We start from the raw sequence: 16,977 nt of genomic DNA on the forward strand, positions 1-16,977 counted from the left end.
AAAATTCAGAAATATATATCAATACTGACTTATCCCCATTACTGCAATGATATCCCTGGTTTCTTCTTTGGTTCTGAAACTTTTGTTTCGATTTTACTTCATTACTTCATTTTGTTTTGTACCCAACCTTCCATAATGACTTCCAATTCCTTTGATCCACTACATTAGAAAATATGGTAAGCAAATAATAACAGCGATTTTTACTTATCACTTTTTATTTGTCTACATACTATGTTAAGTAATGTCCATTTATGAACGTATTTAATCTTTGAAATAACTGTATGAGTTAGGTATTATTTTTATTATTTTTTAGAAGTAAAAAATTTTTCACACAGAAAAGTTATGTTACTCGCCGAAGTTTTAGCCACAAGAACTTGTGTAACTTTATATTAGTAGAATGTTAATTGAAAAACAGTGCAAATATGTATATATGCATCAACATACTTGCAATTAGGAAAATGAGAGAATTTTTATTTTTTTATTGTGTGTTTATATCTATTACATTTTCTTATATCATATGACTAAACATAAAAATGTATTTAAAATAAATATCTTGCAACAGGTTTTAATATGAGTTTAATATAATATCACTTAAATTTGTTTTCCAAATGTAACAATTCCAATGTGAATAAATTTATCAAAGGTAGCATAAGTGAAGATAACATAGAAGTGGTTACTTACTTCCGATTTCACAAGAATCCTGTAGGACTGATCTACCTGTTGGGGCGTAGGATAATTTTCTTGTACAGGGGAAAAATCAATTTTATTATTCTTTGTTTGATAAAGCATATGCTCATATGCAGCAGCAGATTCCAATGGCTCAATGCCATAACTGACGTTCTGCAACAGCAATAATCCCCTAGGTATTTAAACACATAAAAAAGAAATAAAAAGATAATTAATACAGACTACCCACTGAGAAATGTAAATCAACCTTAAATAAAAAAAATTTATAGAAATTTAACAGTAGTCTTTGTGGCCTAATATCTAAGAATCATCTCTTCCTCCTTGGGTAAACTTTCTAACACAATTTTACAGCTTCCTCTCTCTATTATGACATTTACAAGTCATTGTGGTGCTAGTGTGGCTAAGACATGGAACACTCTTCATACCAATGGAAGCTTTTCCTGCATAAGTTTTGTGACTGCCAGCCTGGGATAGAGACAAAGAGAAGAGAAAAAATGATAAGATGAGGAGGAGGAAAGGAAAGTATGTGAGAAGAAACACAATCAAAATCTCTATTTCCTTTCTCTTCACTCTATCCTTCAAGATGTTTCTAAAAATTAAAGGGTCACATAAGATTTCCAATCACGTACATCTCTGGAATATGCCATTACCTGAGTCCAGAACAGGTGCTAAGGGTCACAACTGATTTTGGAACCTCTGCGGCATATCCTTGATAAAGGCAATGGCGCTAAACAGGAGTATACAAAGATACATTCATGAATAATCTGGGTTTTTTAATGTTTTTATTTAAATTCCAGTTAGTACAGCACACAGTGAAATATTAGCTTCAGGTGCACAACAACACATCATTCAACACTTCCGTACAACACCTGGTACTCATCACGTCAAGTGCATGAATGATTTGTAAATAAAGTTTTGGGTTTATCCTTGCTTCCTAGATATCATTAAACATTTAGACTTAGCCATTACCATAATATTACCTACCAGCTATCTCATTATCTGCAATCTCTTCCTTTTAACACTTTCCCCTAAGAATAGTCATGACTCCTATCTTTCCCAAAACAATTCTTGCTTTAATTCTAAATATTTGATGAACAATTTTCTTATCTGCATCTTTTCTCTCTTAGCCACATTTCTTAAATGTTTAGTTTATAACTACTAACTTGATGTAATTCACAGCATTAATTTGATTTCAAATGTGAAGTTTTCACTTTTTTTTTAAGTTACCCAAAGTATCTTAACTGGAATTTCTTCATTTTTTTTCTCCTTAATATCTCACCAAGTTGATCATCCATAGTTCCAGCTCTCCTCTCCATGGACTTTCACAGTATTAATCTTCCCAGGTTCTCCCCTAATAATCTTTTTCAGTGAATATTCCCTTCTCTTCCCTTCAAAGTCTAGTGATATCTGCAGTCAGTCCTGTTCCTTTGCTAATGCTGTGTTATGAAAACTTTAGTATCATCACATTTGTTCATATAGATTTGTTTCTATGTTATTATTATATGTTATTAGCTGTGATACATATTATTTCCATCAGTTCCAGATATGAACTTTCCTCACTGAAGGGGGACTAGTAAAAATAGAGTGAGAGACACACTGACATCCGGTGGCTGGAGTACAGCCAGAAGAAATGCTGTCCATCCCATTGATCCTTCATCATCAGACCCCACCAAGCAGTACAAGGTGGCCCAGGTAAGTACCTCTTACCACCACAGGCTGCAATAGCAGAAGTCCAACAGAGCCAGAAGAACAAACCTCAACAGAATAACATTGAAAGCTATAAGAAAGCTAAACCGTCATTGGAACAACACACCACACTAAATCTAAACTTAAACTGGGTGACTGCTTCAAAAACAGAAGATTTAAACATCAAGGATACAATAGAAAATCACCCAGTATACCAAGTACCAAAAAAAAAAAAATCACAACAAAAATGAGAAAAGACAACCAACTGATGCCAGTATTGAGATAAGCCACATGTTGGAACTATCAAGGATTTTAAAGTAGCCATGGAAAATTGCTTCAGTGAACAATTACAAATTACCTTGACACAAATGACAGAATAGAAATAAAAGCCAGAACAAAAAAAGACATACACATAAAATAAACGTCTGGATGGGCTCAAAAGTAGACTGGAGGTGACAAGGCATGGAATCAGTTAACTTGAGGACAGATCAGTAGAATTTATCGAGTATGTAAGACAGAGAAAAATGAGCTAAGAAAGTGCATAGAGCCTCAATAACCTGTGGAACAATACCAGATCTAAAATACATATCAGAATCCAAGAAAGAAAACAGCAAGAATGTGGAGTTGAAAAGCACTCAAAGAAACAAAGGCTGAGGGGTGCCTGGGTACCTCATCAGTTAAGCATCTGCCTTCTGCTCAGGTCATGATCTCGGGGTCCTGGGATCAGGCTCAGCAGGCGGGGCATCTGCTTCTCCCTCTCCCACTGCCACTCCCCCACCCTCACCCCACCCCCAGCTCATGCGCGTTGTCCCTCTCTCTCAAATAAATAAACAAAATCTTAAAAAAGGAAAAAGAAATAAAGGCTGATTTTCTGGTCAGGAAGAGTGGAGTAAGAAGCCCCGGGCCTTCCATCATGGAACAAATACACCAATTCAGCAACAATTCATGGACAAATTTCCTTTACGATTGATCAGAAATTATTTTAATTTCTAGGAGAATGCAAAATCAAACTCACCAAAGTCAATATAAAGATTTGGTATACCTTTCACCAGGGTCACACGCAGAGCACTACCATATGATCCCAAAGAGACTCTCTGGCTCCCAGCTTGACCAGAGAAGGAAAGGGGTTTGTTCACAGGTCAAGTGCCCCAATTGTTCTGAGGGGGCAACCCAGAGAACTAGTATCCATATCGCCAGTCTTAGCAGTCCTGATAAGCTCAGCACAGTCTTAACCACCCAGGCAAAATAGAGGTAGTGACTCAGGTTAGTACAAAACTTTGATTTGTAACCCCCACAACTCAGCACAGAGACTGAATGAAAAACCCTAGCTTTCTGCTTCTCACTGGAAAAGGAAAAAGTTGATCCACACATGTAGTGCCTCCACTTCACCAAAACTGCCCATGGAATTAGCATCTGTCCCATGAATCCTGGAGCACTGATAGATCTGGCAGAATCTAGTTGCCTGCAAGAGACCAAGGCATCAGCTTGGGACAGTACATACCATTGATCCTCCCTCCTGTCTAGCACAGAGAAAGCAGGACAAAAACACAGGTGCCTGCTTCTTCCTAAACAGATATAAAGTTAGTAGAGGCCCCCACAATCAATGGCAAGGCTGATCTGGGAATCTACTTCTGCACAAGGCCAGTTGGTGAAGACTGGGAGAATTGACTGCTTTGACTATGAGCCAACAACAAAATAATGAGTCAAGTAAAATGAAGAATCAGGAAAAGATGTTTTAAACAAAGGAACAAGATAAATCTCCAGAAATTGAACCTATTGAAATGAACTTAAATGATTTACTGTACAGAGGAGTAAAAATAACTCTCATATACAAACTTGCTACTATAAGATGGTAAGTAATGGGATGTAATGCACAGCACAGTGACGACAGTTAATAATACTGCATTGCATATTTGAAAGTTGCTAAGGGACTATAAAATTCAGTAACTGTATGGTGAGAGATGTTAACTAGACTAACGGTGGTGATCATTTCACAATATATACAGATATTGAATTGTGTTGAACATCTGAAATGAATATAATGTTAATGTCAATTATACCTCAGTAAAAAAAGAACTCTCATAAAGATACTCACTGAGGTCAAGAAAACAATGCACAAACTAAGTGAGAATTTAAAAAAGAGATAGAAAAATTCACTGGAAAATTTCAACAGCAGATGAGAACAAGCATAAGAAAAAATAACTGAACTCAAAGACAAGTCTGAGGACCAAAAAGAAAAGAGACTGAAAAAGTGAAAAAAAAGGTTAAAAGACTTGGAACACTACCAGGAAGAACTCTATCCACATTATGGAAGTCTCAGAAGGAAAAGAGGGAGAAAGAAAGGAATAATTATATGACATAATAGAGGTGTTAGCTAACACTAATGTGGTAATCATATTGCAACATATGAATGCATCAAATCAACACACTGCACACCTTAACGTTATACAATATTATAGTTGCATATACTCAATTAAAAAACAGAAAGCTTGTTCAAATAAATAATGGCTAAAACATCCCAAACCTATAGCAAGAAATGGATATCTACATCCAAAAAGCTCAAAACAGCAAATAAAATGGTCCTAAAGAAATCCACGCTCAGATATAACATAATCTAATTGCTAAAAGTCAAATAAATGTAAATAAAGAATTTTGACAGCATCAGGAGAAAGTGATTTCTGACATATGACGGAACAGCCTTATGAGTTTCCATGGATATTTCAGCAGAGACCTGGCAAGGCAGAAGGAAGTGAGAGGATATACTCAAAGTGCTGACAGAGAGAAAAAAAAAGTCAACCAAAAGTATTATGTCCTGCAAAACTAAATAAATGAAGAGACTGGTTTCTAGTTATACATGTGAGGAACTTATATGTATATGGAAGTTACCACTCCATGCTAACTATAGGTAAAAAGATTAACAGACTGAAAAATCAACATTTCTTACATCTGGGAGAGAGGTGAGGACACAGAGCAAACCATAGACCCCAAGAGTGGGGAGGTAGACAGGGGAACACAGGGAGCTACAGCTTACTGAAGCAGAAGTAGTAAAAAGGGCTGCTGGAATAGTGCTCAGGTATTTAATCCTCACAGTAATTGATGAAATGCTAGACAATCAGTGTGGACAACTCTGAGAAGTAAAAATTCCAGAGAACTCTAATGAGGTCCCCACAGTGTAGTGACATTTACATCCAGAAGCTTGACCAACATGCCTTAGTAAATATCAGAGAAAAATCCCTTATGCTTTCAATAAGGGGATGAGAAAAGGGACCATTTTGAAATACATCAGAGCATTCTGTTCTTAGCAAGGCCTGATTTCAGTGGAACCATTTAACTAAAGATGAATTTGATGGGAAATTATCAAAGCCTAACTGACATGGGGAAGGGAAATACCTAACTCCAGCCGACTCAGGCCATTCTGTCCCACCCAAAGGGGAAGGGGAAAAAAACTGAGAAAGACTTCTGTTGTGCACAGTCCAGAGGCATAGGCCAAGCAAAAAACTGAGGCTTAATCACATGAATGCAGAACACTTCCCCTCTCCCCATACCTCAACACACTACATTATAGCAGTTCCCTTTACCTGGTGCATCATTTCCAGCTATCCAAAAAAATGCCAAAAGCAAAAAACACAATTTTAAAAAACAGAGCAAGCACCAGAATGAGACATGGCAGGAATGTTGGAATTATCAGATTGAGAATTTAAAACAACCATTAATTATTGTTATGCTAAGGGCGCTACTGGATAAATTAGCCACCATGCAAGAATGGATGAGCAATGTAATCATAGGGATAGATATCCGGAGAAAGAATCCAAAATAAATACTAGAGTTTAAAAAAAAAAAAAACTGTAACAGAAATGCAGAGTGCCTTTGATGGTCTGGTAGATGGAAGTGGCTGAGAAAAGAATCTCTGAACTTGAGGATACATCAACAGAAACTTCAAAATCTAAAAAGCAAGAAAACAAAGAGAATAAAATGGAAGAATATATTCACAGACTATGGGACAACTTCAAACGTTGTAACATACACATGATGGGAATATCAGAAAGAGAAGAAAGAAAAAGGGAAAGGAACATAAGAAATATCTGAAGCAATAGTAACTGACAACTTCCCCAAATTAATGTCAGACACCAAATCACAGATCCAGAAAGCTCAGAGAACACAGAACAGAATATGTTTAACACACACACACACACACACACACACACACACACACACACACACACTTTGGCATATCATTTTCAAATTATAGGAAATCAGAGATAAAAAAATCCTAAAAGAAGCCAGAGGGGAAAAAAGCCTTGCCTACGGAGGAACAACAGTAAGAATCACATAAGATTTCTCTTCATAAATCATGCATACAAGTAGGGACTGGAGGGAAATATTTAAAGCGTGGGGTGGGGGGGGGGAACCCCACAAACCTAAAATTCTATACCCTGCAAAATTATCCTTCAAAAGGGAAGAAGTAAAGATTTTATGAGATAAAAATTGAGGGAATTTATTGCTAGTAGATTTGTTTACAAGAAAAATTTTGAAAAAATTCTACATAGAAAAGTTAAATGATATAGGTCAGAAACTGGAGTCTCCATAAAGGCAGACTACTGAAGAAGGAATATGACAGTAAAATAAAAACTTTTATTTTTCTTATGCTTAACTGATATAACAATTGCTCAAATAATACCAAAAATGTATTTAACTACATATGCTTATACAGATACCATATACAAAAGATACACATTTTATATTACAGATTTCATTGATATATATATCTGCTTATATATAAGCAAAATGAATGGCAGCAATGATACAAGGGATGGGAGGAAAGAACTAGGATTATTTTTTATTGTAAAGGATTCACACTACCTGTGATATGCTGTAGTGTTACTTGAAAGTGGACATAGTTGAACTCAGCCACATCATCAATCAACTGGATATAATTGACATCTACAGACTAACTCATCCAAAAATAGCAGAATACACATTCTTCTCAAGCCCATATGGAACATTCACCATGACAGACATTCTGAGCCATAAAAAATACCTTAACGAATTTCAAAGACTAGAAATCATACAATGTCTGCTCTCAGACCACAGTGGAATTAAACTATGAATCAATAAGAAGATAGCTGGAAAATCCCAAACACATGAGATTAAAGACATGCTTCTAAAGGACACATAGATCAAAAAGAAATCTCAAAAGAAGTTTTAAAATTTTTGTACCTAAATGGAAATAAAGCACAGCTTTTCAAATTGTGTGAGATGCAGCAAAAATAGTGCTTAGGAGGAGGTTTATAGTGCATTCAATGCATATATTAAAAAAGAAGAAAGACCTAAAATCAACAATCTAAGTTTCCATGTTACATAACTTTTAAAAAAAGGAGCAAATTAAATACAAAGTAAACTGAAGAAAAGAAATTTTAAGAATTAGAGTAGAAATCAATGACACTGAAAACACGAAATCAATAGAGAAAATGAATGAAACCAAAAGCTAGTTCTTCGAAAATATCCATAAAATCAACATGCCTCTAGCCAGGCAAACTAAGTAAAAATGAAAGAACAATAATTACTAATATCAGAGTTAAAAAGGTGGCATAACTACAGATCCCATAAATATTAAAAAGATAATAAAGGAATATGATGAACAACTCCACACCCACAAATTTGAAAATGTAGATGAAATGGACCAATTCTTTTAAGGACACAATTTGTCAACCCTCGCACAAGATGAAATATACAATCTGGGGGTGCCCGGGTGGGTCAGTCGGGTACACATCTGCCTTCAGCTCAGGTCATGATCCCAGGGTCCTGGGATCAAGTCCCACATCGGGCTCTCTGCTCAGCGGGGAGTCTGCTTCTCCCTCTCTCTTTCTCTCAAATAAATAAATAAATAAATAAATAAATAAATAAATAAATAAAATCTTCTAAAAAAAGGGAAACACGCAATCTGAATGGGTCTATATTTATTAGAGAAATCAAATAAAAAATTAACAATCTTCCAAAACAGACAACAGAAGGACCAGATGGGTTCATTGTTGAATTCTTCCAAGCATTTAAGGAAGAAATTATACCAATTCTTTACACGCTCTTTCAGAATATAGAAGCAGTCTATAATTTCAACCCATTCTAACCCATTGTCTGGGAACAGTATTACCCTAATACTAAAACCGACAAAAATGTTAAAAGAAAACTTCAGACCAATATCTCTCATGAATATATATGCACAATGCCCAACAAAATTAGCACATCAAATCCAACAATGAATAAAAAGAATTATAAACCACAACCAACTTGGATTTTTTAAAATAATTTTTTTATTATATTATGTTAGTCACCACACAGTACATCCCTAATTTTTGATGTAAAGTTCCATGATTCATTACTTGCATATAACACCCAGTGTGCCATGCAATACGTGCCCTCCTTACTACCCATCACCAGCCTATTGCATTCTCCCACCCCTCTCCCCTCTGAAGCCTTCAGTTTGGAAGAAAGGGAAGGAGAAGGGGGGGGGGGTAAACAGAAGGGGGAATGAACCATGAGAGACTATGGACTCTAGGAAACAACTTGGATTTATCTAAAGTATGCAAAGCTGGTTCAACATTTCAAAAATGAAGTAATGTAAGCAGTCACAGCAACAGGTTAAAAAAGAAAAATCCATAAAATCCATAATGTCTTAGGAAGCAAAATCAGCATGTAAAAATCAGTTGTGATTTTATTAAATAACTATCAGAGAAATTAACCCCTTATTTAAAAAGTGATTTGCACATATTTTCTCCTGTTACATAGATTGCCTTTTCATTGCATTGATTGCTTCCTTTGCTGTGCAGAAGCTTTTTAGCTTGATGCAGTTCCATTTTTAAATTTTTGCTTTTGGTGTCAAATCCTCAAATCCAAAAAATGATTTCCAAGACCAACATCAAGGAGGGTTTTCCTATGTTTCTTATAGTTTTATGGTTTCACATCTTATATTTAAGTCTTTACTCCATTTCAAGGTAATTTTTTCAAGTGGTGTTATTTTGCATGTGGATATTTAGTTTTTCCAGCACCATTTATTAAAGAGACTATCTTTCCCCATTATGTATTTTTGGCACCCTTGTGAAAGATTAGATGATGTTATATGTGTAAGTATATATCTAGGCTCTTGATTCTGTTCTCTTGGTCTCTCTGATGGTTTTTAAGCTGATATCATACTTTTCTGATTACTATAAATTTGTCTTAGAGTTTGAAATCAGGAATTGCGATACCTCAGCTTTCTGCAGATTGCTTTGGTTATTTGGGGTCTTTTGTGACACCATAAGAATTTTAAGATTATTTTTTTCTGGTTCTGTGAGAAATGTCAGTGAATTAGGGGTTGCACCGGATTTGTAGATTGCTTTAGGTAGCATGGACACGTAATATTAATTTTTCCAATCTCCGAATGCAGGATATCTTACCATTGAGTCTTCATCAATTTCTTTCATCAGTGTATTATAGCTTTTATTGTATAGGTTTTTCACCTCCTTCGTTAAATTTATTCCTATTATATTCTTTTGGCTGCCGTTGTAAATGGGATTGCTTTCTTAATTTCTCTGATAGTTATTGTATAGAATCACAACCGATTTTTACATGTTGATTTTGTTTCCTCAAACATTACGGATTTTACTGAGTTTTCTTTTTTTTGGAAAATGATATGGAGATCCCTCAAAAAATTAAAAATAAAACTGAAATATGATTCAGCAATCCCACTTCTGGATCTAGAAGAAAGGAAATCAGTTTCTCAAAGAGATATCTGCACTCATATATTCATTGCAGGATTATTCACAATACCCAATATATGCAAACAACTTAAGTGTCCACAGATGGATGACTGGGTATAGAAAATGTGACACACACACACACACACACACACACACACACACACACACACACCAATATTATTCATCCATGAGAGAGAAGGAAATCCTCCCATTTGCAACAACATGGATGGACCTAGAGGACATTATGTGAAGTGAAATTAGCCAGAGAAATACAAATGCTATATGATCGATCTCACTTAGGTGTGGAATCTAAAGACAAAAAGTTGAACTCATCAAAACAGAGTAGAATGGTGGTTACCAGGTGGTGGGGATTGCGAGAAATGGAGAAATGTTAGTCAAGGGTATAAGCCTTCAGTTATAACATAAATAAGCTCTGGGGATCTAATGCACAGCATGGTAACTACAGTTAATGGTGCTGTGTTATATATTTGAAATTGGCTGAAAGTAAACCTTAAGTTTTCTCAAGACACATACACACAAACACGCACACACACACACACACACACACACAAAAAAAAAAAACTACTGGAGGTGTGATGGATGTGTTGATTAACCTGATTGTAGTAACCATTTTATAAGGTATATGTACATGAATCAATCATATTTGTACATTTTAGATACACACAATTTTATTTGTAAATTATACCTCAAAAAGCTAAAAAAAATTTTAAATTAAAAAAATTAGAACATTGACTGGAGTTAAGATGGCAGAGGAGTAGGGGAACCCTTTTTCAGCCAGTCCCCTGAGTCAAAGTTGATAGGTACCAGACCATCCTGATCACCCACGGAATCAGCCTGAGATGCAGGAAGATACATCTGGATCTCTACAAATGAACATCTCCAGTGCTGAGTATTGAGGTACGAAGCGGGGAGCCGTGAAGCCACGCACAGATATCGGAAGATAAACGGAAGGGGGAGGGAGCCACCATCTTTGGGCACCAGGAAGCGGTAACCACCTGCACTGGGGAGCGCACTGACTCGCAGCACCCGCAAGACAGCAGACTGAGACCGTGAGTCGGGGAACGCGCGCAACCAGTCTGAAAAACAGAGCTCCGGAGTGCACGAACCACACTGAAACGGAGCTCTGGAGTGCGTGGGGGTAGCTGGTGGCTGGTGGTGTTAGAAACACAAAGGACAGAGACGTGCCAGCCCTAGAAGTGAGGGCTGTGACACCGGGTGTGGGGAACACATCCCGGGACGCTGCAGGGTTGAGCAGCACCAACAGAAACAGAGTTAAAGTGGCCAGAGGGGCCAAGTGGAGAATGGTCTGCGATCCCTCTGTTCTGAGACAGAGGCCTGGATTCAGCTACTGCTGCTCTGACTCTCAGAAGAGGCACAGCAAACCACCAGGGAAAGCCGCCAGAGAAAAAAAGCCTGGAAGTACTGGCTCACAGTGTACCCATCCCCATCCCCCCTCGCAGGGGACAGGGAGACTCTACCTAAACAGGGTTGCCTGAGTATCAGTGCAGCAGGCCCCTCCCCCAGAAGGCAGGCTGAAAAGTCAAGAAGCTCACATCCATAAGGTCCCTATAAAACAAGTGCCCACTGCCTGGGTCCTGAGGGTTCTGGACAACCCCGCAACCTCTCCTCATCAGAATGACGAGAAGGAGAAATACCGCCCCCCCACCCAGCAAAGAAGACAATGAGTCTGTGGCCTCTGCCACAGAACTAATGGATATGGATATAACCAAATTATCAGAAATGGAGTTCAGAGTAACAATGGTCAAGATGATGTGTAGACTTGAAAAAAAATTAATGAAAATATCAACGAGAATATAGAATCTCTAAGGGTGGAAATGAGAGCAAATCAGGCAGAAATTAAAAATGCTTTGAATCAAATGCAGTCAAAACTAGATGCTCTGATGGCGAGGGTGAATGAGGCAGAAGAACGTATCGGAGAATTGGAGGATGGGTTAGTAAAAGAGAAAGCTAAAATAGAAACTTGGCTCAAAAAAATCCAATATCAAGAATGTAGGTTGCGGGAGATTACTGAATCAATTAAACGTTTCAATGTCAGAATCATTGGCATCCCCGAGGGGGTAGAGAAAAACAGAGGTCTAGAAGAGATATTTGAACAAATTGTAGCTGAAAAATTCCTTAATCTAGCAAAGTAAGCAAGCATTCATGTCCAAGAGGCATAGAGGACCTCTCCCAAGCTCAACCACGACAAACCTACGCCACGTCACAGCATAGTGCATTTTGCAAATATTAGATCCAAGGATACAGAATTGAAAGAGGCCAGGGCAAAGAAATTTCTCACGTACCAAGGCAAAGGTATCAGAATTATGTCAGACCTGTCTACACAGACCTGGAATGAGAGAAAGGGTTGGGGGGGGGCATTTTTAAAGCTCCTTCAGAGAAAAACATGCAGCCAAGGATCCTTTATCCAGCAAGGCTGTCATTCAGAATTGATGGAGAGATAAAGACCTTCCAGAATCACCAGTCACTGACCAATTTTATAACCACAAAACCAGCCCTACAGGAGATATTAAGGGGGGTTCTATAAAAGTAAAAAGGCCCCAAAAGTGATACAGAACAGAAAATCACAATCCATAGAAACAAAGACTTTACAGGCAACATGGCATCATTAAAAACATATCTCTCAATAATCAGTCTCAATGTAAAAGGCCTAAATGCTCCCATAAAAAGCCACAGGGCTGCAGATTGGATAAAAAAACATGACCCATCCATTTGCTGTCTACAAGAGACTCATTTTGAACCTAAAGATACATCCAGACTGAAAGTAAAGGGATGGAATACCATATTTCATGCCAATGGACCTCAAAAGAGAGCTGGGGTAGCAATTCTCATATCAGATAGTTTGGATTTTAAACTAAATGCTATAGTTAGAGATACAGAAGGGCACTATATTATTCTTAAAGGATGTATCCAACAAGTGAATATGATAATTATAAATATCTATGCCCCCAACAGGGGAGCAGCAAGATACACAAGCCAACTCTTATCCAGAATAAAGGAACATATAGATAAAAATACGTTAATAGGGGACCTCAAAACTCCACTATCAGTAATATATAGTTCACCTAAGCAGAAAATCAACAAAGAAACAAAAGCTTTGAATGCCATACTAGACGAGTTGAACCTCATAGATATATATAGAACACTACACCCCAGAACAAAAGAATACTCATTCTATTCAAATGCACATGGAACATTCTCAAGAATAGACCATGTTCTCAGTCACAAAACAGGTTTCAACCAATACCAAAAGACTGAAATTATTCCCTGCATATTCTCAGACCACAATTCTTTGAAATTGGAACTCAACTACAAGGAAAAATTTGGAAGAAACTGAAACACTTGGAGACTAGGAACTATCCTGCTCAAGAATGATTCGATAAATCAGGAAATCAAAAATCAATTTAAACGATTTATGGAGACCAACGAGAATGAAAACACAATGATCCAAAACCTATGGGACACTGCAAAGGCAGTCCTAAGGGGGAAATACATATCCATCCAAGCCTCACTCAAAAGAATAGAATAATCTAAAATGCATTTTTTATATTCTCATCTCAAGGAGCTGCAACAGCAACAGAGAAAGAGGCCTAATCCACGCACGAGAAAGCAGTTGATCAAGATTAGAGCAGAGATCAATGAATTAAAAACCAGGAGCACAGTAGAGCAGATCAACAGAACTAGAAGCTGGTTCTTTGAAAGAATAAATAAAATTGACAAACCACTGGCAAGACTTATCCAAAAAAATAGAGAAAGGACCCAAATTATTAAAATTATGAATGAAAAGGGAGAGGTCACAACCAACACCAATGAAATTGGAAGGATTATTAGAAACTTTTATCACCAGCTTTATGCCAATAAATTAAGCAATCTGGAAGAGATGGAGGCCTTCCTGGAAACCTATAAACCACCAAGACTGAAAAAGGAAGAAATTGATTTTTTAAACAGACCAATTAATTATGAAGAGATTGAAACAGTGATTAAAAACCTTCCAAAAAACAAAACGCCACAGCCTGATGGATTTCCCAAGGAATTCTACCAAACATTCAAAGAAAAAATAATACCTATTCTCCCAAAGCTATTTCAAAAAATAGAAACAGAAGGAAAGCTACCAAACACATTCTCTGAGGCCAATATTACCTTGATCCCCAAACTAGGCAAAGACCCCATCAAAAAGGAGAATTACAAACCAATTTCCCTGATGAATATGAATGCCAAAATTCTCAATAAGATCCTTGCTAACAGAATCCAACAGTACATTAAAAGGATTATCCATCATGACCAAATAGGATTCATCCCTGGGATGTAAGGGGTAGTTCAATATTTGCAAATCTACCAGTGTGATAGATCATATCAACAAGAAAAAAGCCAAAAAAATATGATCCTCTCAATAGATGCAGAAAAAGCATTTCACAGCATCCTTTCCTGATTCAAACCCTTCAGAGTGTAGGGATAGAGGGTACATTCCTCAATCTCATAAAAACCATTTATGAAAAGCCTACAGCAAATATCATTCTCGATGGGGAAAAGCTGGAAGCCTTTCCATTAAGATAAGGAACATGACAAGGATGCCCACTCTCGCCATTATTATTCAACATAGTACTGGAAGTCCTTGCAACAGCAATCAGACAACAAAAAGAGAAAAAGCTATCCAAATCGGCAAAGAAGAAGTCAAACTGGCTCTCTTTGCAGATGACATGATACTCTATATGGAAAACCCAAAAGAAGCCACTCCCAAACTACTAGAAGTTATAGAGCAATTCAGTAATGTGGCGGGATACAAAATCAATGCTCAGAAACCAGCTGCATTTCTATACACGAACAATGACACTGAAGAAAGAGAAATTAGGGAATCCATTCCATTTACAATAGCGCCAAAAATCATATGTTATCTTGGAATTAACTTAACCAGAGTCGTAAAGGATCTATATTCTAGAAACTACAAATCACTCTTAAAAAACATTGAAGAAGACACAAAAATATGGAAAAATATTCCATGCTCATGGATTAGAAGAATTAACATAGTTAAAATGTCTATGCTATCCAGAGCAATCTATACTTTTAGTGCCATCCAGATCAAAATACCAACGACATTTTTCAAAGAACTGGACAAACAGCCCTTAAATTTGTGTGAAACCAGAAAAGGCGCTGAATCGCCAAGGAATTGTTCAAAAGGAAAAACAGAGCTGGGGGCATTACAATGCCGGATTTCAAGGTGTACTACAAAGCTGTGATCACAAAGACAGCATGGTACTGGCACAAAAACAGACACATAGACCAATGGAACAGAAGAGAGAACCCAGGGGCGCCTGGGTGGCATAGCGGTTAAGCATTTGCCTTCGGCTCAGGGCGTGATCCCGGCGTTCTGGGATGGAGCCCCACATCAGGCTCTTCCGCTATGAGCCTGCTTCTTCCTCTCCCACTCCCCCTGCTTGTGCTCCCTCTCTCGCTGGCTGTCTTTATCTCTGTCGAATAAATAAATAAAATCTTTAAAAAAAAAAAAAAAAGAAGAGGGAACCCAGAAATGGACCCTCAGCTCTTCAGGTAAATAATCTTTGATAAAGCAGGAAAAAACATCCAGTGGAAAAAAGACAGTCTCTTCAATAAATGGTGCTGGGAAAATTGGACAGCTACATGCAAAAGAATGAAATTTGACCACTCTCTCACACCATACACAAAGATAAACTCCAAATGGACGAGAGAACTCGATGTGAGACACAAATCCATCAAAATCCTAGAGGAGAACATAGGCAGGAACCTCTAAGACATCAGCCACAGCAAATTTTTTCATGAAACATCTCCAAAGGCAAGAGAAACAAAAGAAAAAATGAACTGTGGGACTTCATCAAGATCAAAAGCTTCTGCACAGCCAAGGAAACAGTCAAAAAAACTAAGAGGCAGCCCACGGAATGGGAGAAGATATTTGCAAATGACACTACAGATAAAAGACTGGTATCCAAGATCTACAAAGAACTTCTCAAACTCAATACACAAGAAACAAATAAATCAAAAAATGGGCAGAAGATATGAACAGACACTTTTCCAATGAAGGCATACAAATGGCTAACAGACACATGAAAAAATGTTCAAAATCATTAGCCATCAGGGAAATTCAAATCAAAACCACACTGAGATACCACCTTACACCAGTTAAAATGGCAAAAATTGAGAAGGCATGAAACAACAATTGCTGGAGAGGATGTGGAGAAAGGGGATCCCTCCTACATTATTGGTGGGAATGCAAGTTGGTACGCCGCTCTGGAAAACAGTGTGGAGGTCCCTTAAAAAGTTTAAAATAGAGCTACCCTATGATCCAGCAATTGCACTACTGGGTATTTACCCCAAAGATACAGACGTAGTGAAGAGAAGGGCCATATGCACCCAATGTTCATAGCAGCATTGTCCACAATAGCTAAATGGTGGAAGGAACCGAGATGCCCTTCAACAGATGACTGGATTAAGAAGACATGGTCTATATATACAATGGAATATTACTCAGCCATCAAAAAGAATGATTTCTCAACATTTGCTGCAACATTGATGGCACTGGAGGAGATAATGCTAAGTGAAATAAGTCAGGCAGAGAAAGACAATTATCATATGGTTTCTCTCATCTATGGAACATAAGAACTAGGAAGATCGGTAGGAGAAGAAAGGGATAAAGAAAGGGGGGTAATCAGAAGGGGGAATGAAGCATGAGAGACTATGGTCTCTGAGAAACACACTGAGGGCTTCAGAGGGACGGGGGGTGGGGGAATGTGATAGGCTGGTGATGGGTAGTAAGGAGGGCACATATTGCATGGTGCACTGGGTGTTATACACAACTAATGAA

At 37.5% G+C, this 16,977-nt stretch overlaps 1 protein-coding gene across 1 annotated transcript in view; it reads right to left on the bottom strand.

Annotated features, from left to right (window-relative positions):
* The window catches only part of LOC113249170 (A disintegrin and metallopeptidase domain 3-like), an 83,462-nt gene that overhangs the window by 46,558 nt on the left and 19,927 nt on the right, over positions 1 to 16,977 (bottom strand). The window contains exons 5-6 of the mRNA XM_048215306.2: positions 1,338 to 1,414; positions 682 to 859 (exon numbers count right to left, since the gene is read on the bottom strand). Of these exons, the coding sequence (XP_048071263.2) occupies positions 682 to 859; positions 1,338 to 1,414 (255 nt within the window). The remainder of the gene's footprint in view (positions 1 to 681; positions 860 to 1,337; positions 1,415 to 16,977) is intronic.

Source organism: Ursus arctos, unplaced genomic scaffold (assembly GCF_023065955.2).
Source record: "Ursus arctos isolate Adak ecotype North America unplaced genomic scaffold, UrsArc2.0 scaffold_27, whole genome shotgun sequence".
Lineage (NCBI taxonomy): Eukaryota > Metazoa > Chordata > Mammalia > Carnivora > Ursidae > Ursus > Ursus arctos.